Source organism: Culex pipiens, chromosome 2 (assembly GCF_016801865.2).
Source record: "Culex pipiens pallens isolate TS chromosome 2, TS_CPP_V2, whole genome shotgun sequence".
NCBI classification, from domain to species: domain Eukaryota; kingdom Metazoa; phylum Arthropoda; class Insecta; order Diptera; family Culicidae; genus Culex; species Culex pipiens.
Window position 1 is genome coordinate 147,889,556 of NC_068938.1, and position 26,303 is coordinate 147,915,858.

The following is a 26,303-nucleotide window of genomic DNA, read 5'->3' on the forward strand; positions in this document are numbered from 1 at the left end:
CTTGAGCAGCTGACAACCGGCACCAGCCCGGTACTTCCTCCAACCCCAACTCGAAATTTCCCCGGGAAAACCCCTCACTCGGATAATAATATCTCATCGTCAACGCGCCGGACCTCGTGTTGTCGTCATCGGTGGCGTTACTCATCTCTGGGTGGGGGTAAAAGTGAAGGGAACGGAGTAATTACCATGGCCGCTTCTGTTCTGGCCCTGGCTGATGGAGACGTCCGTCGTCGTCGTCGACGTTGTCCATCTTGGCCGTTGGTTGGCCGCCGGACCAATCTGGGCTACCAGGAAAGGATATTCATGGCCGATAATTGGATCTGCTGATGGAATGCAGTCTTGCAATGACGTTGGCGCGGGATATCTTGATATGGATATGGTCTTTTAATGGAACAGCGGAAAATCAATCTTCGTTCTATTGTTGGCAGTTAACAAGAAATTGAATTTTCAACATTTATTTTTTAATTTTTTAAGGTTGGATGAAGAGTTTTAGAAATGTCAATTTGTGCCAATGTAACCAATAGCTTCTTTTTCACAAAACATTTTCTCTTGTTGCAACCTTGCCCAAATTCAATCCCGAGTTCAAATTCCCAAGAGTAAACTTCCAAATTTCATTTCCTGCAACCACACATACAACAACAGTTGGTGTCGTTTGCCAGGGAAAAAAGTACCTCCCGCCAGGACGGAAGGAAGCTAACGACTTGAAAATCTAATGAAAGTAATATTAAATTTGCGCCCTAATGTTCGTTTGCCGCACGGCACTGTCTTCTCCTCCTCTCTCCAAAAAACCCCATATCTTCTCGTTATCGTTATCGTTTGTCTTCCTCGTGTGTCGACTGCCTCGGTGTGTCAATGATGAAGCCTCGGGAAAAAAACTGTGTCTGTGAATCAGGAAAACTTGCAACCAACAGGAAAACGGCATTCTCGACTGGAGCTCCTCCAGCTTCAGGATAATGTTTTATGTCGTTAGATGATGCTAAACATAAATTTTGCTCCCGGTTGTCTACATTCAGGGGAAGAGGGGGTTGCATGACTGGACAAAGTCGGAGTTTGTCCTATCAGCTAACTTTGTATCTAAATCCGTTTCCGTTAGTTGGGAGTCGTCTCTCTCCATCAGAGTCACTCTGGAAGCGATGGATCATATAGTTTGGTAGTAACTGATAGCGGGTTAAGGATGGCGGAGATCTGACTAGGAGATATTTTGTGTTTTTCTAGTTTTTGCTTTGCTTTCATCTGAGGTTTAAAACGCTATCATCTTTATTACATTAGAAAAAATAGCATTTTTCACTTTTTTACAGCTCATTTTTTGATTTCTTCAATTCTTAAATTCCCCATTTCTTCAATTTTTCAACTCTTCAATTCTACAATTCTTCAATTCAATTCTTCAATTCTTCAATTCTTCAATTTTTCAATTCTTCAATTCTTCAATTCTTCAATTCTTCAATTCTTCAATTCTTCAATTCTTCAATTCTTCAATTCTTCAATTCTTCAATTCTTCAATTCTTCAATTATTCAATTCTTCAATTCTTCAATTCTTCAATTCTTCCATTCTTCAATTCTTCAATTCTTCAATTCTTCAATTCTTCAATTCTTCAATTCTTCAATTCTTCAATTCTTCAATTCTTCAATTCTTCAATTCTTCAATTCTTCACTTCTTCAATTTTTCAATTCTTCAATTCTTCAATTCTTCAATTCTTCAACTCTTCAATTCTTCAATTCTTCAATTCTTCAATTCTTCAATTCTTCAATTCTTCAATTCTTCAATTCTTCAATTCTTCAATTCTTCACTTCTTCAATTTTTCAATTCTTCAATTCTTCAATTCTTCAATTCTTCAATTCTTCAATTCTTCAATTCTTCAATTCTTCAATTCTTCAATTCTTCAATTCTTCAATTCTTCAATTCTTCAATTCTTCAATTCTTCAATTCTTCAATTCTTCAATTCTTCTATTCTTCAATTCTTCAATTCTTCAATTCTTCAATTCTTCAATTCTTCAATTCTTCAATTCTTCAATTCTTCAATTCTTCAATTCTTCAATTCTTCAATTCTTCAATTCTTCAATTCTTCAATTCTTCAATTCTTCAATTCTTCAATTCTTCAATTCTTCAATTCTTCAATTCTTCAATTCTTCAATTCTTCACTTCTTCAATTTTTCAATTCTTCAATTCTTCAATTCTTCAATTCTTCAATTCTTCAATTCTTCAATTCTTCAATTCTTCAATTCTTCAATTCTTCAATTCTTCAATTCTTCAATTCTTCAATTCTTCAATTCTTCACTTCTTCAATTCTTCAATTCTTCAATTCTTCAATTCTTCAATTCTTCAATTCTTCAATTCTTCAATTCTTCAATTCTTCAATTCTTCAATTCTTCAATTCTTCAATTCATCAATTCTTCAATTCTTCAATTCTTCAATTCTTCAATTCTTCAATTCTTCAATTCTTCAATTCTTCAATTCTTCAATTCTTCAATTCTTCAATTCTTCAATTCTTCAATTCTTCAATTCTTCAATTCTTCAATTATTCAATTCTTCAATTCTTCAATTCTTCAATTCTTCAATTCTTCAATTCTTCAATTCTTCAATTCTTCAATTCTTCAATTCTTCAATTCTTCAATTCTTCAATTCTTCAATTCTTCAATTCTTCAATTCTTCAATTCTTCAATTCTTCAATTTTTCAATTCTTCAATTCTTCAATTCTTCAATTCTTCAATTCTTCAATTCTTCAATTCTTCAATTCTTCAATTCTTCAATTCTTCAATTCTTCAATTCTTCAATTCTTCAATTCTTCAATTCTTCAATTCTTCAATTCTTCAATTCTTCAATTCTTCAATTCTTCAATTCTTCAATTCCTCAATTCTTCAATTCTTCAATTCTTCAATTCTTCAATTCTTCAATTCTTCAATTCTTCAATTCTTCAATTCTTCAATTCTTCAATTCTTCTATTCTTCAATTCTTCAATTCTTCAATTCTTCAATTCTTCAATTCTTCAATTCTTCAATTCTTCAATTCTTCAATTCTTCAATTCTTCAATTCTTCAATTCTTCAATTCTTCAATTCTTCAATTCTTCAATTGTTCTTCAATTCATCAATTCTGTTTTCTTGTTTTCTTGTTTTCTTGTTTTCTTGTTTTCTTGTTTTCTTGTTTTCTTGTTTTCTCGTTTTCTTGTTTTCTTGTTTTCTTGTTTTCTTGTTTTCTTGTTTTCTTGTTTTCTTGTTTTCTTGTTTTCTTGTTTTCTTGTTTTCTTGTTTTCTTGTTTTCTTGTTTTCTTGTTTTCTTGTTTTCTTGTTTTCTTGTTTTCTTGTTTTCTTGTTTTCTTGTTTTCTTGTTTTCTTGTTTTCTTGTTTTCTTGTTTTCTTGTATTCTTGAATTCTTGTTTTCTTGTTTTCTTGTTTTCTTCTATTTTTTTGTTGTTCTGCTGTTCTGTTGTTCTATTGTTCTGTTGTTCTGTTGTTCTGTTGTTCTGTTGTTCTGTTGTTCTGTTGTTCTGTTGTTCTGTTGTTCTGTTGTTCTGTTGTTCTGTTGTTCTGTTGTTCTGTTGTTCTGTTGTTCTGTTGTTCTGTTGTTCTGTTGTTTTGTTGTTCTGTTGTTCTGTTGTTCGGTCGCTCTGTTGTTCTCTTGTTCTCTTGTTCTCTTGTTCTCTTGTTCTCTTGTTCTCTTGTTCTCTTGTTCTCTTGTTCTCTTGTTCTCTTGTTCTTTTGTTTAATTATTCTCTCTTTTTCCTTTGGGTGGGGGGGGGGGGGGTAAGGCTAAGACCACAGTTGGTCCGAATCACCTGTTATTCTCTTGTTCTGTTGTTCTGTTGTTCTGTTGTTCTGTTGTTCTGTTGTTCTATTGTTCTGTTGTTCTGTTGTTCTGTTGTTCTGTTGTTCTGTTGTTCTGTTGTTCTGTTGTTCTATTGTTCTCTTGTTCTCTTGTTCTCTTGTTCTCTTGTTCTCTTGTTCTGTTGTTCTGTTGTTCTGTTGTTCTGTTGTTCTGTTGTTCTGTTGTTCTGTTGTTCTGTTGTTCTGTTGTTCTGTTGTTCTATTGTTCTATTGTTCTCTTGTTCTCTTGTTCTCTTGTTCTCTTGTTCTCTTGTTCTCTTGTTCCCTTATTCTCTTGTTCTCTTGTTCTTTTGTTTTATTATTCTCTTTTTTTCCTTTGGGGAGGGGGGGGGGGGTAAGGCTAAGACCACAGTTGGTCCGAATCACCTGTTATTCTCTTGTTCTGTTGTTCTGTTGTTCTGTTGTTCTGTTGTTCTGTTGTTCTGTTGTTCTGTTGTTCTGTTGTTCTTTTGTTCTGTTGTTCTGTTGTTCTGTTGCTCTGTTGTTGACTTGTCTTCATTTTATCTTATTGTTTTGATTTTTGATTTCATTTTTAGATTTGAGTTTGGGTGCTGTTTCTTTATGTATGCTTTAAGTTGAATCTTTTTTCCAGGAACAAAAATACTCCCAACCTTCAGATCATCTCAAACAGCTCCCAGGATGCGTATAAAAGTGCAACTAGGATGAAACTTCCTGATACGTCCAGAGACCTTCGTCAGTGCTGGCTTTTAGAGGATAAATTCAAGGAAAAAGGAAAAACAAGGGCAAAACAGATAAACCACGCACCCCTCGCCCGTGCAACTTTGTTTGCTTCACTTTGCTGTATCACTCACGATGAGTTTTCCTTTTTACCCTGGTGGAAAAACATCTAAAACATGGGAGGGAAATAAATCCTGGATGTGCAAACATAATATTCCTTGATTCGTTTTTCTACGATAGTGGCATCGATAAGGGAGCTAGCAAAGGACAAGAAGACAGGCTGTTTATGCGGTGTTTAGCTGTTTGCTGCAATATAAATTTATGTACATAAATAAAATTATCGAATCTTAGAGGTCTTTTTATTGGGTGCTAACAAATGCTTGCTGTAATCTTTTTCATGTTATTTTTTAGGTTTTTGGTGTTTCGGTAGAATTGTAGAGTCATTTGTACAACAACTTCTAGAAACAAACACAAAATCCTTTCTTGCAACATTGTATACCGTCAGTGGGGGTGACATTGGGTCTGGGGGGTGAGATTGGGTCAAAGTGATTTTTTACGGATTTTACCATTTCTCATGTTCTTCTCAATGAAAATGAATTCTGTTGAAAGGGTTGTGTAGGGGACATCTTAAGATGACTTCGCTGAAAAAATCTCGTTCCTAGAACACACCCTGTTATTTTGGCAGCTGTCTATAGTTGGGGTACGTTTTTGGCCCAAAATGACCTCTCGAAAAATGATTTTTCTTATATTATTGTTAGAATTGCTCAAAAACTACCCAAATGTTTGAAAATCTCCACTTTAAACATTGTAGCGTGTCAATACGATTCCCTCGAACAAGAAACACTATTGGATGACTTGTTTCTACCATGTCGTTGTATTTGAGCATCATTTTAGTTTCATTTGACCCAATGTCACCCCCTCTAAGGGGTGAGATTGGGTCAATTTTCAAACAATTGGCATTTAAGGTAGTGTTCATCAAAATCCACCATATTTTGGGAAAATGTTAGTAAACTATCTAAGAACAAATCTACGTTGAAAGATTTTCGATGTTATTTAAATTGTTTTTGTTATTCAGAAAATACGAAAGGTGTATCGTTTTTTGACCCATAGTCACCCCCACTGACGGTACTTAAAATTGCTTCAATTTTAAACAACCTACTGCTGGGAAAACTCCTCCCTCAGCCCACCTTTCAAGCTTTTCTCATGTAGGTATATTATCAGTGTTCTTTGTTCGAATAAAAACAGGAGCAAAACAACCAGAAACGATTGATGATTGCAAAAAGATTCGCAACATGTGTAGGTACAAATTCATACATTCATCCAAACACACACACAGAGACAAGTGCAAAGTGCATCACGATAGCAAGAGTTACCGCCGGAGGAAGCTTTTTGCAGGTTGAGCTATCCCCACACATGCTGGAAAGGACGAACTTTGGTTTGGTTCAGTGCAATTCCAAGAATTTCAGGCCATCGATAGATACCTACTTGCTGGCTGGAATTCCAACGTTGAGAAAGCGAAAGTCTCCGGACTGAACTCTGTTTTTCTGTTTGTTTGCTCTGAAATTTCTACTCATGTGAGTGTAGGCTAGAGTTGAAGGTGGGTGGATTATCCGATATAGAGAAAAGCATTAGAAGAGATTGTTGTTTCGAGATAAGTTGGGTTTTTCTTGCCCTCCCTCGGCAGGAGTGGGTTCGGGGGAAATTGGTTTTCTGCCTTTCAAGCCGGCAGTTGGAAAATTTCCAGAAAATGCATTGAAAGCTGGAATAGCATAGATTAGCTTTTCAGGAAGATCATTTTTGCATGGGATTGAAAAATGCAGTTGAAGCTTCATAGTATAGGAGAATCGAATAATCGATTGTGAAAATAACATCCTTTTTTAAGTTTAACAAAATTTAGCATGATCGTTAATTTCTAGATGAGAACACTTTGTTACAACCAACAAATCCAAACTCAGACAATTGATTTTTGCATTCCACAAATAAAACACAATCGACTCAGCAAGCTTTTCTCGTGAATCATTCAAATGCCACTCGTCACTTTTCCACCCCCATGAGCAGTCTCAATCACGACGAGTCAAGTGTTACATTTTTTTAACATTTTTTTTCCTTTCCAAATCAATCTCAGACAATAACAAGAGCGGGAATAATCTCATTATTTTGGTTCTTGGAAGGATCTGTTTGATTTAAGTTGTTGAATTTGAGCCCACAGATGGAATCAATAATTTTCTGCACAATGTTTCAGTTAAAATTCTTGAAAGAGAATCGGATCAAAAAGGCTTTTATCAAAAAACACGTATTCTCCAGCTTTTCATAACAGTAATGGATATTATATATGAGTGAACGACTTTTTTTCATAAGTTAATTGTGCGGGGCTCAGGTTGACAAAGTCTCCGATACAAGATTTCTCTTGTGGCTTTTAATAATTGATGATGAGAGTATCCCAATTTTGAATGCTTTGAAGCTTAGCAGAAATTATGCAACAGAGGCCATTTCCCAAAAGATCAATTTTGTAAATGGACCAAAATCGACATCACAATCCCTAAAGACATAGAATTAAGAAAAAGTGCTTTAAAAAATTCATTTTCTCAGGGGTCAACTTTGACTGTGTTTTTTTACAAAAATTTCCTGAAAAGAATTATGAACTAATTTTTGAAGTGCCCCACTGGACACTGCCCCAGTCTATGCCTCAACGTTTTTTTTACAACTTCAATGATGATGGTGCCATTCTATAACAGAAAATGTGAAAAACAAGCAGAAAATAGAAAAAAGTGACTGTAAAAACATGAAAAGATTAGATTGGCAAAATGTAATGATAGGAGGTGGTAGAATAGCCCAAATACTACCAAGAAGTAAGTATAAATTTGATTTAAATAATATATTTTCCTTCCTTCACCATTTTGTCACAAAAAAATTCTACTTTTGGAAAATTTGCTCTTCTTAGAAATATTTTTATATTTTTGGATTGCAGAAAAATAAGAGAATTTAAAAAAACTGTTTATGAAAAAAGCAAAAATATTTGCAGCGATAAAAGATAAGTGTGAAATCTAATTTGCAATTGAAAGTGTTTTTGTAAAATTTTGATGAAGTACAATATTTTCAATCGGTTTTAAATTTTTTTTAACATCCATCAACATCCATTTCTCAAAAAAGAAGTTTATGCAACATGTTGATTATTTTACCGCATGGCGTACATTTAACCAACGAGCAGTATTTCTATTCGATACAAGTCGATGCCCTTGTACTCTCTAGTACTAAGCCTGCAGGGATTCCTATCCTGTTAGCAAAAAAGAGCACATAGGCATCGATGTGCTGAAACGTTTAACTTTTCAGGGTGAATCAAGCAGTCCTCATGCATCAATCGGCGTTATCATGAAAATCTTTGTGAAATTGTATTACTTTTTGAAGACAAAATATCAAACATATCAAAAATTGTGCAAAATTATCATAATACTAGAAAACCATTCAATCGGATGCCATGTTGTTTATAAGTTTTACCTACTTTTTAGATATTGTTTAGGTCATTGCAACAACGTTTTCTTCAGTATTTGGTTTAACAAAATAAAGAATCATTAGTTGATCATTGGATAAATACCGCGAAACGCCGCAAAATTATTATTAATTATTTTACCAATTGTCCTTAAATATATTTGAACATTGGGATTTTCTCAGACTCATTTTCGAAAATATTATGCATTACAAGGTTTTACGCAAAGTTCCACCTAAATAAGCTTTGGTTGTAACATGCCTTGGATAACACAATTAGCATGAAGATTTTTTCTTTTATAACATTTTACAAGGAATGTGAAAGAACGATATAAAAAACAGCAAAGGAAGAAAACGCAAAGCAGTTGAGACATTTATTTTCGAATCTATGTAAATTTTATTAAACCCTCTACAACCCAACCCCTCCTTTAGAAGGGCCTCGATTTAAAAAATCGCCAAAAATCAATTTTTCAACCAAATTTTATACTTGTTTTAAAATTTTTTAAAATTTCGTTTTTTAGAGGTCAACTTTGGCTGCTTTTTTGCTACCCCTGACTCAAGGCGGTTTCAAAAACACCCAAAAAGTAAAAACTGTAAATTTGGTTTATTGGACCTTTAAAAAAAACTCAAGATTTCTTTTATTTTATGTAAAGAGAAGTATTCAGTAATTTTTCTAGTGCCCTAGACTATGCCTCTGCGCATTTATTTACAATTTGAATGATAATGGTGCCATTTTATAACAGGAAATGTGAAAAAACATGCAAAAAATTGAAAAAGTGACTGTAAAAATATGAAAAAAATAGAAAGGCAAAATATAATGATAGAAGGTGGTAGAATAGGCCAAATACTACCAAAAACAAACATAAACTAAACAAGATAAATGCAAATTAAAATACTAAAACAAATAAAACAAGACAATTAATGTTTTTCGTAGAACAAAAGTTGCTCTTATTGACCTCAGGAGGTCACGGGAAAAATAAAAATTTTCGAAAAAAAAAATTTGGGCAGTAAGGGGGTAAATAAAAATAAACAAAGTGCTTTGCTACTTTTCCTGACTTTGTGGACTTATCAATGACAAAAAACCTGAATTAAATGACATTTTGGCTAACTATTCATATTTCCCTATTCCTGAAAAGCATTTGAGACATTTAGTTTCTCTTATTTTACTAATGCTACAGTCATCCCACATATTCGAAACGGTTTCCAGATCGGCCAATGTTCAAAAAATCATTGCAAATCGATAATTGAACTTAATGATTTGCTTTTACCTTCATTTGAAAGCTTTTCTTGCGATCTTTCGAATGCTGTATCGAATATGTGCAAATTTTAACTTTTATATGAAGTTTTTGAAGAATTACTTTGACCCTTAAAATCCACAAATTTGGAACACTTTTTTCTTACAAATGTAATCAAACTTTGGATCTCTCCAGGAGTACATATTTATTACCAAATAATGACTTCACACACTGAAACCAATAAAAACTCAAGCTTTGTGATGTTTTATACATGGTTTGATAACTTTTTTAGTGAAAATGTCAGTAAAATTCTGGTGTTCCACAATTGTGGGAGGCACAATAACATCCCACAATTATGAAACAGGCCATTTGGAGGCAGTTTTTTGCTGCTCTGGATAAAATAGTCTTGGAATGAAGTTTTTGTTCAAAAAGTACTAATTTTACTAGTGAAATTGCCAGATAGTGTCCAAATGAAGGTTCTAAAAATAGTAAGGTCGACAGAAAAGTTACTTTTGGCATGCTATTGACAAATTATCATAAAAGTGTTCCGAATTTGTGGGTGTTCCGAATATGTGGGAAGACTGTACTTTTGGTGAATTCATCGATAAGTTGTGATTTTTTCAAAGATGTTAAGGATGTTCTTCGTTTTTAAAAATATTTTAGCAAATTAAATTTCAAAAAACTCTGTAAAATTTGGTTGGCAGAATCGTGTACCGTGAAATTCCACGGTTTTGAAATTGGCATGCCACGTAATTTTATTTTTTTCGCCGTGAAAAAACACTAGCCCTATTGATCATCATCAGAAATTAAAACCGGGGTTTTAAGTTTTAAAAACTCATCACTTAGCTGTGTATGATGTACAAGGTTGCCTAAAATAAATTATTTTAAGAAAATTAAATAAACAATTTTTAAGAAAATTACTCATTTTAGTTGTAGTTTTGGCATTAATAATATGAGTAAAATAAATTCATAAATAACCAAAGCATCATCCAGACAAATTGAAATAGTACGATTTGTAAACTTTCAACAACTATTGCTTTGTTTAAACATATTTTCAACATGCTTTGAATTTAAAACCATTTCTTGTAAAGTTATGGAAATCGCCATTAATCAATGATTGCCAACTATTATGACGTCAATGACTGTGCCACAAAATTATATAAATTTTGAAGCACAATTGATTTAGATAAAAAATTCCTCCAGTGGCTTCAAGATGGTAACAACCGGCACATACTGATTCCTTTTGGTGCTGAAATTCGCAAAATTAAAATTTAATACAAAATATTTTATAGTGATGATCAAATTTCTTCGAAAATGATCAACGGCTTCACCTTAAAGCTGAGTAAATACTTTTAATGGTCTGTTCGTTGATCAGCATATTTCTTCAGAAAATGTAGCTCTATTTGTTCCGTACATTGTATACTGTATTTACTACCCGTATACGCAGAAACGTAGAGGTACATCGGCTTTGATCGTTCAGTTTTCACAGTGGCGAGTTGGCCGTGCGGGTTGGGGCGCGGACTTAGTAAGCTTGATATAATTATCGCCGGTTTGATATTTTTTTGGATTACAAATATATTTTTTCTAGCGTTTACCAGATGTAAATTTACACATAATTAGAGGTTTTATGACTTTGAGCAAACATTTTACACTCTTATGAATAACCTTCCTTTTCAGAAAGAAAAAAAGAAGCCTTACCGGAAAAACTTCGTCTTGACTTTTTTGTTTCTTGACGTTTTTAGTTTGTTTGCTTATTCAGCCTCCTGTGATCAAAATTTTATTTACGGTTTTTCAAAATCCTGAGGTCACCATCAAATCAAGCGTTCAATTTGATATGAAAGTCCTTTTTACACTAAATTTCCAAACCATCACCATTTCAGGCTGCCTTTTTGCATATTCAAAAAATCAAAGGGTCGTACTGCCCCTCTGTCATGAGATATCAAAAAAGGAACCGCGGATTCGTGATCAGGATCCAAATTACCTTTGAAGACAAAGTTTCACGCAATTCGAAGAGGGGTCGACCCATACGAAACAATTCAAATTATTGAACTTATGATTTTCTGAAAACTGAAGAAGTATCTAACAGTTCACGTATGTGCTTTAAGAAAAACAAATCTTGATGAAAATAAAAAATAAATTATAATGGGTTAAGTGCGTCAAAGTAGGCTTCAACGCCAGTTTTCTTTCCGAATCTTAATCTCTAGCTAATTTCATTCTCAAAACCTGCATCCACGACACGACCCCTTTTTCCCTCGTATGACGCGCTCGCGTGACTTGCATCACCTCACCCCTTCTTTAGTGCATGAAAACTGTTGTTTCCACGTCAGTCGTGCTGGCGTGAAAATAAGTGAAAAACGTCTCTTCGCGTGTACCTTCTTGTAATTCACAACCAGCAAGTGACACGACTATTTTGGCACCACCACGTGAGTTGAATGACATCACAGCGACGGCAAGGTATGAACGAAGTGCTGCTTTAATAACCCGTTCATGAGACGAAAGATGACAACCGAATCGGTGGTGGAGACGCGAGTTTGAACCTTCAATGAACTGACGTCAACTGGCAGCCGTTCAAACGCCGCCGTGGCGGAGAGGAATTTCGGTAGAGCAGTTTTTCGGCACACAAAGGTTCCCCACACCCCATCTCCCCCACAACTGAAGAAAAACCCTTTGAAGACCGCCTCGTCTTCATCGTACGTCTTAAACCACCTCGACACAACACAACGCACACATTCCGCCGGATGGTTCTTGTCATATTAGCATGCTGTCAGTCACTTTCACACTCTATATCGCAGACCCATATATGTGCCAAGCCCGGTCACATCCCCTCGGGGGCCCTTTGTGGAAGAGAGAGATTTCGGGGACAGCGGCAGCTCTATACGGACTTTGTCTCCGGCGTATCCCCTGAAGTGTACTGTGGCCCAGTACGGCTGGGCTGTATTATATCGATCCACTCGCCGAAACCGTCCAAAAACCAAGTCGTCGTCTTCCGGAGATCTTGGACTCTTGTCATTGGGGAACGTTCTCTGGGAAGTCGGGAATTGTTTTTTTTCTGACATATTTATTCTGCAGATTTGCCTTCGAAGAATGATTCATTGAATATTAATAAAAGTTTATAACAATACAGAAAAAATAATATTTGTGATTCCCTTTAAAAAATTTGGTGTCTTGTTTTGCTTTTCTGGAAATGTGAATTTAATTTATGAAAAAATATAATTTGTCACAATTCAGGCTTATTTTTTTAAAGCATTTTGTATGGGTACATTTTTGCCAGTTTTTGAAGGGTTTGAGTTTAGAATCAAATAAATTGTTCTTTAAATTTGATATCAAAAGAAATTTAAAAGTGCAATTCAATCAAATTTTCTGCAGTATATTTAAAGATGGGGCATTTAAATACGTTTGAACCAATGTTGTTAATCGATAGAATTATCGTCGATAATATTATCGTCTAACGATAACGATAATGGTTATCGTTATCGTCGGGACGTTAACGATAATCTATCTTTATCGTTATTTCGATAATTCTATCGACGATAAGATTATCGCCGATAGCTCATTCTTAAAATCTTTCTAAAATTGACATTATCCATCAATATCATGTTAAATTTTCAATGCATTCGCTAGGAATATATTTTTTGATAATGAAGTAAGTTTCAAAGCATACATTCTAAAATTTTCACAAAATACCGTTTTTTTAAAGTGCCGAAATTTTCATTATTTGCAATATTCAAATACAAAGTTACAGTATTTTCTCTGAAATACATTTTTCCAATAATTTGCACTAGAGATTTAAAATTTAGCATACATTTTTACTGTTTTAGAGTATTTTGAATGAAATACTCAAATTTTATTTCAAATTTAGAAAAAATACGGTATTTTGTGAAAATTTTAGTATTTCATTTAAAAAAAACTTTAAAACAGTGAAAATGCATGCAAAGTTTCTCATATTGCATTTTTTTTGGGGAAAATACGGTATTTTGTGAAAATTTCAAAAACTCTAAAACAGTGAAAATACATACAAAATTTAGAATCGTTCGATACCCATATTGCGAATTATACAAAATTTAGTATTTTCTAGAAAATACGGTATTTTGAGAAAAATTTAGTATTTTATTTAAAAAAAAAACTCTAAAACAGTAAAATTGCATGCTATATTTCGAATCGTTTAATACCCATATTGCAAATTATTAAAAATTGAGTACTTTAAAAAAATACGTTTTTTTGAGATTTTTTTTGTATTTATACCTCGAAACTCACCATATTATCAAAAAATGTTGAATAAGAGCAAGCTTGCATGCTTGTCTTAGTTTTGTATCAAAATGACCATCAAAAAATCATATGGTTACTTTTTTGGAAGTCTTTTTAGGCCGATGCAAATATTTAAAAAAGTTTTTGTCCCTCGGCCCTGGCCGAGGTCAAGAGGGGGGGGCAAAAAAATAAAAAAAAAATATAAAAATTTAAATAACAAGCCATGATCTTCACATTTAAATGAAAAAAGTGTTTTAAAATGCATTTTACACTAGTTCAGTTGTTTTGCAATCATTAGTTTTCAAAACATCTAAGATCTGACAAAAACAAAAATTGTATCGAAAAAAAGATTTTGCATCGAAAATTTTCTAAAAATCTTAAGATTTTTTAATAAACCCAAACATGCTAAAAATGATTTTAAACGCAGGAGAATGTATTTTAATTTGATTTCAGCTGGTTGCCCTTGAATTTTCATTGAAATTTTGAAGTTTATTGTAAAAATTTTGATTTTTCGGGCCAATTTTGAAGGGGGGGGGGGGGGGGGGTGACAAAAACTTTTAAAAATATTTGTACCAGCCTTATCAAAAAAAAATAAATAATAATAATAAAAATAGTAAAACTTTATTGGCTGACGTGTTAAGTGAAGACTCACTGATTTTTAAATAATTCTCTTTTCTAAATGTCAATTAATAACAGAAATGTGAAAATATAAGTCTAAAACAATAAAACTTACAGTGGACACAACAAAATATTTAGACAGTATGAGTAGTACTAATAATTGAAATTGAACTTTGCTTCCTTTGTTTGTATTTCAAAAGAACTCGTTTTTGAGTTTATTTTCAATAAATCAATAAAATATTACTTAAAGTTTAGGTCCACATATAAATATAATTTAATATAGTAAAAAAATTTCTAATTTTTTAGATAATTTGGCAGTACTCTAACTTTCATTTTTAACAGAAAATTGAATGGAGCATACACGATTAAGAACAAATCATCATCAGATCTTGCCTTTCATTTACAAACCATTAAAAAAATACTCTACCTTTTGAACAAATTTTCAATAAAAAATGTATGGATCATGGACAATCCCAAACCCCCACCGCATAATTCTACGTAGTTTGTGGATAGTTACTATTTACTTTTGAAAATAATTGGAATGCTTAATCGTGACATTGTTGTGGAATTTTTTTTATCGAAAAAGTATCAAAAATTTCGGTTTCTAAATAACTTTTCCAAATGGTTTTTATGGTGGATAGGACCTTTTGAAAATGTTCTTTTACTGGTGCCAATAGATTACATCGCCTAACAACATTTCTGCGCTGTAATTTTTGTCATTTTTTAAAGGGCAGTGTTAGTAAGATGACCTTTCCTTATCAGATTCCGTTCACCCTTGTTAATAGCAAGACGTATTTGAACAAAATGGTCAAAATATTTCAAATCCTTTTTAAGTTAATGCTAGCTTTAAATCCAAGTTTTGTGGACCTGAAAGTGTCATAGTTTGGAACATGTCCATAGTTTGGTTGGAGATATTTTATATTCAAAGTTAAAATATATCAAATTAAAATTATATATTTGCACACATTAAACCTTAAATAATGTAAAAACTTTTTCCTCTTTCGTCGAGAAAAAATAATCAAATCACACAACTCTGTAATGCGTTGAAGCCAATGAACTAATTGGCAATAATCCGCGGCTGCCAACTCAACCCGATAAGTCAACAACTCCGAAGGGTTGTGTTATCCACGGGAACCAATCTGTTTCCTTTTAAATCCCTACCTTCCTAGTCAGAAATCCGTTTAGCAAATCCTTTACACGCAGATTAAAGGGTTGCATGCGCGCGCTTTACCGCTCTAATCAAATTAAAAAATCACATCGAATCACTATAAAACCAACCACCAAGCCACCGGACAATCGAACATTTGTGAAGCGTTTCGCCCACGAAACTGGTCCAAATTGTTCCCTGGTTTTGGTATTCTAAAGGACTCACCTTTTGGCACCCTGTGACGCGGATCGTTACCGACATGTTTCTGCTCAACGAAACCGACGCGGTTCTGCTGCCGGCGGCCCGGACCGGCGGAGAAATGGTCAAGCTGCTCGGCTGGAACCTGCCACCGGAGCAGATGCACCTGGTGCACGAACACTGGAAGGACTTTCCGGCGCCACCCTACTTCATGCACCTGCTGCTGGCGCTGATCTACTTTGTGCTGATGAACGTTTCCCTGATCGGGAACGGGATCGTCGTGTGGATCTTCACCACGTGAGTATTTTAAGATCGTGTTTGGCGTCGGATATCTAACGTGTTTCGTTACAGCTCCAAGTCCCTCCGCAACGGCTCGAACATGTTCATCGTCAATCTGGCCATTTTCGATCTGCTGATGATGTGTGAGATGCCGATGTTTCTGGTGAATGCCTTTTCCGAGCGGCTGGTCGGCTACGAAACGGGTTGTGCGATCTACGCGGCGCTGGGCAGTGTGTCCGGAATCGGTGGAGCGATCAGCAATGCCGTCATCGCGTACGATCGCTACCGGACCATTTCGAACCCGCTCGAGGGTCGTATGAACCGGACCAAAGCATCGCTGTTCGTTGTGATGACCTGGCTGTGGACGGTGCCGTTCACGGTGATGCCAATGTTCAACATCTGGGGCCGCTACATCCCGGAAGGATACCTGACCACGTGTTCGTTCGATTATCTAACCGATGACAGCGACACGCGCGTCTTCGTCGGGTGTATCTTCGCGTGGGCGTACGCCATCCCGATGGTGTTCATCTGCTACTTTTACACGCGCCTGTTCGGCCACGTCCGACAGCACGAGAACATGCTGAAGAACCAGGCTCGCAAGATGAACATCGAGTCGTTGGCGGCGAACCGTAACGCGAACGCCGAAGCTGCCGAGATCCGCATCGCCAAGGCTGCCTTCACGATCTTCTTCCTGTTTGTCTGCGCTTGGACTCCGTACGCTTTCGTCGCGATGATCGGTGCCTTCGGAGATAAGACCATTCTGACGCCGTTTTTCACCATGATTCCGGCCATGTGCTGCAAGATTGTTTCGTGTCTGGATCCGTGGGTGTACGCCATCAGTCATCCCAGATACCGCCAGGAGCTCGAGAAACGTCTGCCGTGGCTTGGCATCAAGGAAGCCCCGGACAATGTCAGCACGACCGAGAGCAAGCAGACGGTTGTAGCGGAACCTGCGGCCAACGCCGAAACTTGAATCCAAAAAGGTAACGATTCAGTCAGCAATCCTCCACCAAACGAACCCAGCAAACCAGTAAACGACCAACACGCGGCTATGTATAACGGACTATGATCTTGGAACCTAGTATGTAAGCTCAGTAGTTGTTTCATTCATCATTGCAAGCAAAAGAAAAATACAAAAAAAAAATGAGAGAGTTGTACGTTAAATGTGCTGGGTATTATTTTTTCCACTTTAGACAAATCCAGAATGTTCAAAAATCAAACAACTGCTAAAATCCACCACTTTACTTGCGAGCACAAATCGGTCCCAATAGCTACTGAGTACTCTCTCTTCTGCTCTCCCAGTTTCAAAGCGTGCCGCGCTGATATTTAGTTAGATTCTCTCCTCTCCGAGCATTTCCGCGTGTGACTGTTTCCGACGAGAGGAGTAGGCCAAGCAATACTTGAAAGACTTGAATAATTGTGTGGAGTGATTGGACAATTCGACAATTCATTGTATTTTTTTATTTGGATGAAACTTTGTAAATCAATTATTGAGGTCCAAATAAGTAATTTTGCATAATTGGTTACTCGAAACAAGTCTCCATACAAATTTGGGGCAAAGTTTTCCTGAGCGATTTGGTGTCTTCGGCAAAGTTGGGGTCTTCGACAAAGTTGTGAATTATGGGTTATAGAACTTTTAGGATAAAATAAGCACACGGAGAAAAAAAGTGCAATTTTTTACTACACCATTTTATATCATTTTTTTATATCACATAATTCAATTTTGACAAAATTTTGACCTCTTCGATTTTGATTTAATTTTTTGATATTTTTTAGTGGGAAAAAGGGGATTAAGAGGCAGTAGATTCTGCTCGGTTTGTTCTAGAGGTCGTATCGAGGTGCTCCGATTTGGATGAAACTTTCAGGGTTTGTTTGTCTATACATGAGAAACTAACGTTGTAAAATGTTTGTTCTAGAAAAATCGAAAAACTATGAGAAAAACTGTGATTGGCAAAAAAGTTATTTCCGTAGGCTTATAGTCCATGAAATTCCCTAACTTTTGACCTATGGGAGTATGGGTGTTGGAGGCTGTTGCCAAAAGTTATTAAGGTTTTAAAAAAATCCATTTTCAACAGTAATTTGCAAAAGCTATGAGAAAAAGTCAAACCAATCCTGGACGTCTATAGCACATTTTGAAGGGCTTCAAAAGACCATTCGAATGCATCTAAGAGAGTTGAAATTGATGAAGTTTTACGGAAATGCGAGCAATTTTAAGATTTTTCATGTGTTTTGGACCTCAAACTTCAATGCCCGTTTTAACCCACTTCCCTTTGTCGTAGAGGGCTCATATTTGACATGAGTTCATCTCATGTATAGACAAACAAACCCTGAAAGTTTCATCCAAATCGGAGCACCTCGATACGACCTGTTTCACATCGGTGAAAAACTCGCTCTTAATGGACGTTTTGTTTTTTAAGAGGCAGTATTTGTAAATTCTGCTCGGTTTGTTCTAGAGGTCGTATCGAGGTGCTCCGATTTGGATGAAACTTTCAGCGTTTGTTTGTCTATACATGAGATGAACTCATGCCAAATATGAGCCCTCTACGACAAAAAGAAGTGGGGTAAAACGGGCTTCGAAGTTTAAGGTCCAAAAAACCTAAAAAATCTTAAAATTGCTCGCATTTCCGTAAAACATTATCAATTCCAACTTTCGTAGATGCTTTGAAAGGTATTTCGAAGCACTTCAAAATGGGCAATAGACATCCAGGATCGGTTTGACCTTTTCACATAGCTTTTGCAAATTACTGTTAAAAAATGATTTTTTAAAACCTTAATATCTTTTTACAACAGCCTCCAACACCCATACTTCCATAGGTCAAAAGATAGGTAATTATATGGACTATAAGCCTACGGTGTAAACTTTTTTGGCCAATCGCAGGTTTTCTCACAGTTTTTCGATTTTTCTACAACAATTATTTTACAACGTTAGTTTTTGCCCTGTAGGCCTCCATAGCGGCACTTTTTGGTCTCAATTTTGACATATTCGGAATCCTCGGAAAATTTCACGTTACACATTGGTGAAAAACTCGCTCTTAACAATACATGATTTTTTTAAATTATGGTTTTTGAAAAGTGTTGGAAATTCCCCTTAAAACAAGATCCATAAATCATTTTTGAATGTTAAATTAAATTAAGTATCTAAAAGAACTTCTGTTTATTTTTGGGAGCGGCCGTGGCTGACTGGTTACGGTGTTCGCTTTGAAAACGAATGGTTTTGGGTTCGATTCCCATCTGCTCCCAACGAGAAAGATAAGAACACATAAATTTGAAATGATGAATATGAACGAAAAATCAAAGTCACTCGAGGCGGGGTTCGATCCTCCGTCCTTTGGATTGGTAAGCAAAAATGCTAACCACTAGGCCATGCCGACTTGGTGTGCTTGGACTGGAATTAGGAATACTGTTTCAGAGAGCGAGTTGTGAAGCTATAACCACGGCAAATAGTGTCCAGGGCATTCGTGGAAATACAATGTCCCATCCCAGTGGGTACCGGAGTACCAAACCTTCTCAGCATGGTGCTCCCAACGAATACAACCAAAATCTCGGAGCGTATGGTGGTGTGTCCCCACGCTTCTTCCTCCCCTGTCGATTCAGAATTGTGTTGTTGTTCGAACACTCTGTGCTCAAACTCAACCCAATTACGAGTCATCTCTGCGATACGGTTTTACGCAGTAGGCCTGGCCGCTTTAACCCTTGTGATGTTTCAATGCATTCTAATGCAATGGCGCACTACAAATGTTAATAAATGACAAGAAGAGTGCTAGGCGTCATCTAACCTAAGGCACTCTCCAGGATCCCTTCGAAAGATTGGCTGCGCTAGGGTCTGATTAGATTAGATTAGATTAGAAATGCATTATTTTCGAGTTACATCCATTTTGAAGAGTGAATGAAAAAAATCTCTTGAAATTGTTTGAAAAGTCCATCTCTGAAAAAACTTACAAACTATGATTTTTTTTTGCTGAGATAAAAACCTTGCAAGGAATTGAAGAAACCAAAATTGAGTATTAAAAAGTGCCCTTAATTTTCCATCGATGGTTTCTTAGAAACTATTGATCCGATGTCTAATGTTAAGGTGAAACTAGGGTGAAATTATTTCAAACTTCTAAATATATATTTTTTATATCACGACATTTCAAAAGGGCATTTGAACTCGTGAAAATCTTACTGGCAGTCAACTATGCTCAATGCTCATGCTTATGAACTCATGAAAGTCTTGATTTTCAAATATTCAATTTTACAGAGGTGGAGCAAGGGCACTGTTAACAAAAAAATAAAATTAGATACTTTTTTTCTATTTTCATCCCGGGCAGACGGTAATAACAAAATTCATGCCATTTCAATAACAAAAAACTGTTAAAATAACAAAAACCCTTATGGGATATTTTTGCAAAATCCATTTTTGCACAAGAGTTGAATAACAGTTAATGTTATCATAACACAATTTGTTATTAGTCTGATATTGATTGAATACCAAAACAACCTTGGAATATTTTTTTTGTTATGAAAGAATACCGCAAACTGTTATTGGGATGATCGGATTTGTTGTTAAAATAACAAAAAAATAACAAAGATTTGTTCGAAGAATAACTAAAAATGTTATTAGTTTGTTATTACAATAAAAATCCAATAACAAAATATTCATAACGACGAATAACAAATATTGTTATAAATAACATAAAATGTTATTGGCCTTGTATTTTCAAATATCAAAAAAGATTATTCGCAAGTTATTTCCTTCTGCTCGGAAAAACCAAAAATGACTTTAATTCTAAAACGGTACGTTTGATGAAGAACTAAAAAACTTTTTGGCGCATGGCAAATATGTTTCTTAAGAATCTTTAACTCTACGACTAGAATCTTAACAGGACAACAGAAAGCTCAAAATATTACAATTTCAACCAGCAATAGAAGCTGTAATGTCAAATTTGAACCAGTGAAAGTTGCTGGATGAGATGACCTGAATTTTCCAAATATCAAATAAATAAATAGACCTTTTTAAAAAAAACTGCGTCGTTTTCAAGTAAAATCTTTTGAACGGTAAAATGAATAAATTAGTTTTAAGTTACAAAAAATTGACCAATCTTTTATCTTCTTCGTTTTGTGTTAGAACTGAAAAAATGTACATTATATTTTAGTAATTTAGATATTTTTTAAGTGACATACAGCCTCCGAAAAAAATAATAGAGAGAAATGGTTTACAAAAAGTATCTCTAAAAACACCAAATTTTTCAAGAGACTGTGCTTTACCTGGAGCTTTGAATCAAAATTTCTACGATAAAAATTAATTTGAGTGATTTTTGGAATCAAACAAGTTTGCCTTCTTCTTCAAAACATATTAGGCCGTTTTTTAAATTGTTTTTTATGAGTTCAAAAAGAAAGTTGCTGGATGTTTTTTTATTAACATAAATACGAAATTACTCCGAGCAATCTGACAAATATATTTTGAGCCAAAGGATTCTAACAAAACGGCATGCGAAAATTCCAGGCAATGTTTAAATGATAAAATTGCCTTCATTTTTCCAGAGAACCGCTCCCATGGACAGCATCAGCATTACAGTGTACCCATGAGCCACTCTGACAGGTCAGAACGGCATCAGCTCAAAGCAGCAGCATCAGCAGCAGCCGAGCGGCTTTTTCCTCTCAAAAATCAATTAAGATGTTAAAGTGAGCATTGCGTCGTCGTTGTCGTTGTCGAGAAATGAAAAGAAAAGCCGAACCGAGGAAGAAAACTCGTCAAAGGCCAAAGAGCAAGTGAGGCCTGTGGCGAATGGTGGATGGATGCAAGAAGAAGAAGAAGGGAATTTTCCAACGCTTTTCCGAGTCATCGCCAAGTTTTGAGTGATGGATTTTGTGTAGACCCCCATCCGTCAGTCCCACGTCCGTTCCGTCCCGGATGGTTGATCCCTGGGACGTACGTACACTTTTTACTTTACTTCAGTACCGAAAAAAGGGCCTCTTTCTTTTCCGGGGAGGTGAGAAACTGACGCGTTTTCCACAATCAAGATGGAGTCCGATCGATAAGGCAGTGAACTACCTGGTTTGATTCTTCCTAGGATAAAAAAAAAACCCCGAAGAAACTGATTGTAATGCCCCGTCTCAACCGGTTCCGGAGTTCCTAGATATATTTTCTATCGCTACCGTGCAAATTTTATTTATCTCGGGGTTTGTTCATTTTTCAATTTACCATATTCACACAAACAACCGTTTTTCCCGCTCTGACAGACTGTCTGTTGGCTGTCAAATTTTCCACTGCTGCCGCCTCTATTGCCTCCTCAACGGGTGTGTTCCGGGGGTTGTCGATTAACATTCCTCTGAGTTTTTTTTTTTTTTGGACGCTTCTCAGATGTTGATTTTGTGAGTTTTTGAAGGAATTGTTTCCGTGTAGATTTGATATTTTCTCGGAATTTTCCCAATCTTTTGTTCGAAGAATCTACGCTTTATGATCCTTTAGCCTTGAACAACCCACCATTTTCTAATGTCGATATCTCAGCCGATTTTCAATGTTAAAATATGAAACATTCGTGAAAATTTTCGATCTCTTGAAAGCCTTTTTTTAAGTCAAGACTTATATTAAATATTTGGCCCTTTTAAAATGTTAGTCTTGACAGCAATTCCCCACGAAAACAGCATGATTCGAAAAAAAAAGTTCTCCGAGCGTGCTCAAAATATTTCTGGGGGTTCCTTGGCCAAAATGATAAGACCAGTTTTTTTGTTAGGCCATTAGGATGACCTACGCCGTGTTAGGGTGGTCCAAAAAATGACAATTTTCATCATTTTTCGCAAAAAACACTTTTTTCAAAAAATCATATCTCCGCGCCATTCAATCCGATTTTAGCTGTCCTAGACGCAGAATAAAAGCAATTAGTTTGGCTATTTGTTAAAAATAACAAGAAGTTTCAAAAATCTAGCTTAACATTTTAATTGTGTCTGAAAATATTTTTAACATGATTCCTCGGAAAACTTTACATTATATATCAAAAAATGGTAAAGATATGTTTTCAATTTTCTGAGATACGATTTTTTTAAAATAAAAATATGGGTTTCGACGCGCCACGCGCAAAAATGGAAAAAATTACGAAAACGGCAAAAAAAACGACTTTTTTCATTAAAACTGAGATAAGTTCAAAATTTCAGCGATGACCATTACAAGTTAGGTTACCAAAAGTTGCGTATTTCGATTACGAATATTTGGGTACCCTAACATCGCCGAAATTTTCTCAATATCGCACAATAGTTTTTGTGAAAAAAGTCGATTTTTTGCCGTTTTTGTCATTTTCCGATTATTGCGGGTGGCGCGTCGAAAACCCCAGTTTTTATTTTTTTTAATTCGTATCTCACACAATTGAAAATATAACTTCACTTTTTTGTATATGTAATGTAAAATTTTCCGAGGAATCAGGTAAACATATTTTCAGACATACGCTCTTTGGTCCCGAGACCTGCAAAACAGCATTTTAAGTTTTCATACGACCTTTTCAAATGTTATACTAGATTTTTGAAACTTCCTTCTATTTTTCCCAAATAGCCAAACTAATCACCTTGCTTTTGCGTCTTTTGCGTAGCAGTTATTCATTTTTTAAAATTATTGTCCATGTTTACCTAGTTTAGAAAAAAATATTTTTGAAAGGCTGAGAAAATTCTCAATGTTTTTTTTTTTATTTAAACTTTGTTGATACGACCTTCAGTTGCTGAGATATTGCCACGCAAAGATTAAATAACAGGAAAATTGATGTTTTCTAAGTCTCACCCAAACAATCCACCATTTTTTAAAAGTTTTTGCGACCAATATTTCCATTTTTGAAAATATCAGTATTGATTAAAAAATTCACAATTCAGTCAACGATGTTTTGCCCGTTCTGGAAATTTCTGAAAAGTTGGCATTTATTATTCCCTAAAACATATAAAAAAAAATATTTTTTTTTACAAATCAAGTTTAGTGACAAAGGGTGAAATTTAAAATCCCCAACTTTTTGTACTGGGTATCATTTTTTTCAGTGTAGTCCTTATTCATACCTACAACTTTGCCGAAGACACCAAATCGATCAAAAAATTCCTTCAAAAGATACAGATTTTTGAATTTCCATAAATCACTTTCGTATGGACAGCTGCCAAATTTGTATGGAAAATTATATGGACAAATCAATTATGCAAAATGTCTTCTTTGAGCATACCGAATTCACCAAAAAAGTTTAAGCCGGAAAAAAAAAGTTTAAGCCGGATTTAAAAAATGCATGAAAAATCGAATGAACGAAATCTCAGAGAATTGCTCAGATATAGTGACTGAAAGTTTAATTTTAGCTGAAAAAAAACTATTTATTCGTTTTTTTTTTATATAAAGTCCATGATTGTTCATTCCTAAGAATAAATAATTTTGAAAAATTTAGAAAATTTACAATAAAATTGCCAAAACGACATAGATGATTGGACATGTTTTCAGTAACCACATGTCCAATCATCTATGTCGTTTTGGCAATACAGCGAATAAAAAAAAAGAAACAAGACAATTTAAGTACTTTAAGTCTCATCCAAACAGCCCTTGTTTTCTAATGCTGGACTCACATTTGAAATGGGCGTAATATTTAAATTTTACCTTTTTTACTTATTGCAAAAAATAAACAAATATTGATTTTGGGAAAATGTTTGTCTGTGAAAAATGTTAATTTGAAAATCAATTTGAAAATTTCCGTTCTCATCAATATTTACGACATTTTCGAAGGCACCAAACCAATCGGAAATCTTCCAAAAGACTCAGATTTTGAAACATTTACGTACCATTTTTGTATGGTCAGTTTCCAAATTTTATGGAGCCTTGTAAGGGTGAACCAGAGACACAAAATGGCTTCTTTAATCATAGAGAAGGCTCCCACAAAGTATGAGCTAAAAAATATACAAAAAAAATATTTCCGATTTTTGAGAGGAATTGTTCTTGCAAGTGCAGGTTATGCAAAAACAAATTTAGGGGAGTTTGGGGTAATATGGACAGTGGGGGTAATTTGGACACCCCTTTAAAAATCACGTTTTCTTCGGATATAAAGTGAAAACGGCAATTTAAGTGATAAGGCTAGTACTAGTAATGGCCTAGGAGTATGGACAAACCAAAAAAGTTGGAATAGGTTAAGTAGTTTTAGTATGATATGTAAAAGTTTCCAAAGGCCGGTTGGCACTGCTTTAAATTCTAATATTTGAAGGTTAGGAAATAAGGTTTTGCAGGAGTTATATGGCAAAAAAGTGGACATTTTTTGTTTAAGGGGGATGCTTGGACGATGCCTGAGATATGTACGTATAAAAATTGTGCATTTTATCCATTTTTATCATCAAAAATCGCAATTTATGATAGAATATGCTATGGGGGTAATTTGGACATGGCTTGTGGGGTAATTTGGACATACCTGAAAGTCTACCTGTCAGGCAACAAAAAAGTAACTTTCATGGTTGGATGAGTTTTTAAAGGGATTTAGGTAAATTTAGAGGGATTAATAAGTCAAAACAATCAAAAATGAATGTGAGCAATGAGAACTTTCACAAAACCCCTATTTTTTAATTTAGATAATTTTATTCCAATATTCGAATTGATGAAAATCTGATTACTCTACATTTGGCGTTCAACAAGACTCTAATGTTGATTGCTTTTATTTAATTTCTTTGACATTTCTAATTTCTATGCTGGTTTACAATAATATTTAAATTTGAAGGGCTAAAGAATGTAAAATTAAAAGAAAATATGATATTTTCAGGCTAATAAATTCTATATAAAGATTGATTTATATAAACATAAACGATACCTTAATCACTAAAAACAAGTATAGTGTGCCTGATCCAGAATCAATGTTTAAATCATTTCATTATTAATGATTAAATTATGTATACTACACTGAACTATTTGTTATCTTCCTATTGAATTATAGTTCTATCACAAAATCATTATTTAAACCTTTGATGAAATATTATGAGAAACACTTCAAAATATAAAGCAATTACAAAACCAGGTTGAAGGATAAAAAACATGCTCAAAAAATCAAATGTTAAACTTATTCTTCAACATGTGTCCAAATTACCCCACAAAAGGTGTTCATATTACCCCACAAGGTATGTCCATATTACCCCACAAAGCATGTCCAAATTACCCCACAAGGCATGTCCAAATTACCCCATAGGGGTGTTCATATTACCCCCACACAAAAATGTGGGGGTAATTTGGACACCTTTAAACTTTTGCGATAAAAATGGGTTTTTCATCAAAATTTATCGAAATGAATGACATTTTTCCATCAAATATGGTCTCTATTATCCTCTGGTGTCATCCACATTCCTTTAAAATATCCATACAGCCCGTAACAGAGCAATTTCCTTAGGGTGTCCAAATTACCCCACATTCCCCTATAGAGACTGATGCCCAGAATATTTAGAAAACCCTGTTTTGTTTTTTTAAAGAAATGGTTCAAAACTTTTTAGAAGCCAGTTTTCCGATAATTTAATGCAAATGATGTTCGGATACCATATGCGTCCTGCATTGGACTTTGCCACATATTGCATGCAAGTTTTGCTTTTATGCAACAGTGACGAACTGCACATACATACATACAAACTATGGAAAAATCTC

General features: G+C 34.9%; 2 protein-coding genes across 3 annotated transcripts in view; one reads left to right on the top strand and one right to left on the bottom strand.

The window, feature by feature from the left end:
* The window catches only part of LOC120421584 (nyctalopin-like), a 266,184-nt gene that overhangs the window by 215,803 nt on the left and 24,078 nt on the right, over positions 1-26,303 (bottom strand). The window lies entirely within an intron of this gene.
* Positions 15,369-16,867, top strand: LOC120421585 (opsin-3-like). The gene is made up of 2 exons (XM_039584817.2): positions 15,369-15,721; positions 15,776-16,867. Exons 1-2 carry the CDS (start codon positions 15,486-15,488, stop codon positions 16,674-16,676), a joined length of 1,137 nt encoding a protein of 378 aa, XP_039440751.1. The 5' UTR covers positions 15,369-15,485; the 3' UTR covers positions 16,677-16,867.

Bases quoted from the DNA above. Each gene is read 5' to 3' on its own strand.
- LOC120421585 (XM_039584817.2), top strand. From the start codon at position 15,486: ATGTTTCTGCTCAACGAAACCGACGCGGTTCTGCTGCCGGCGGCCCGG. The intron at 15,722-15,775 runs GTGAGTATTTTA...GTTTCGTTACAG, and splicing joins GTCGTGTGGATCTTCACCAC to CTCCAAGTCCCTCCGCAACG.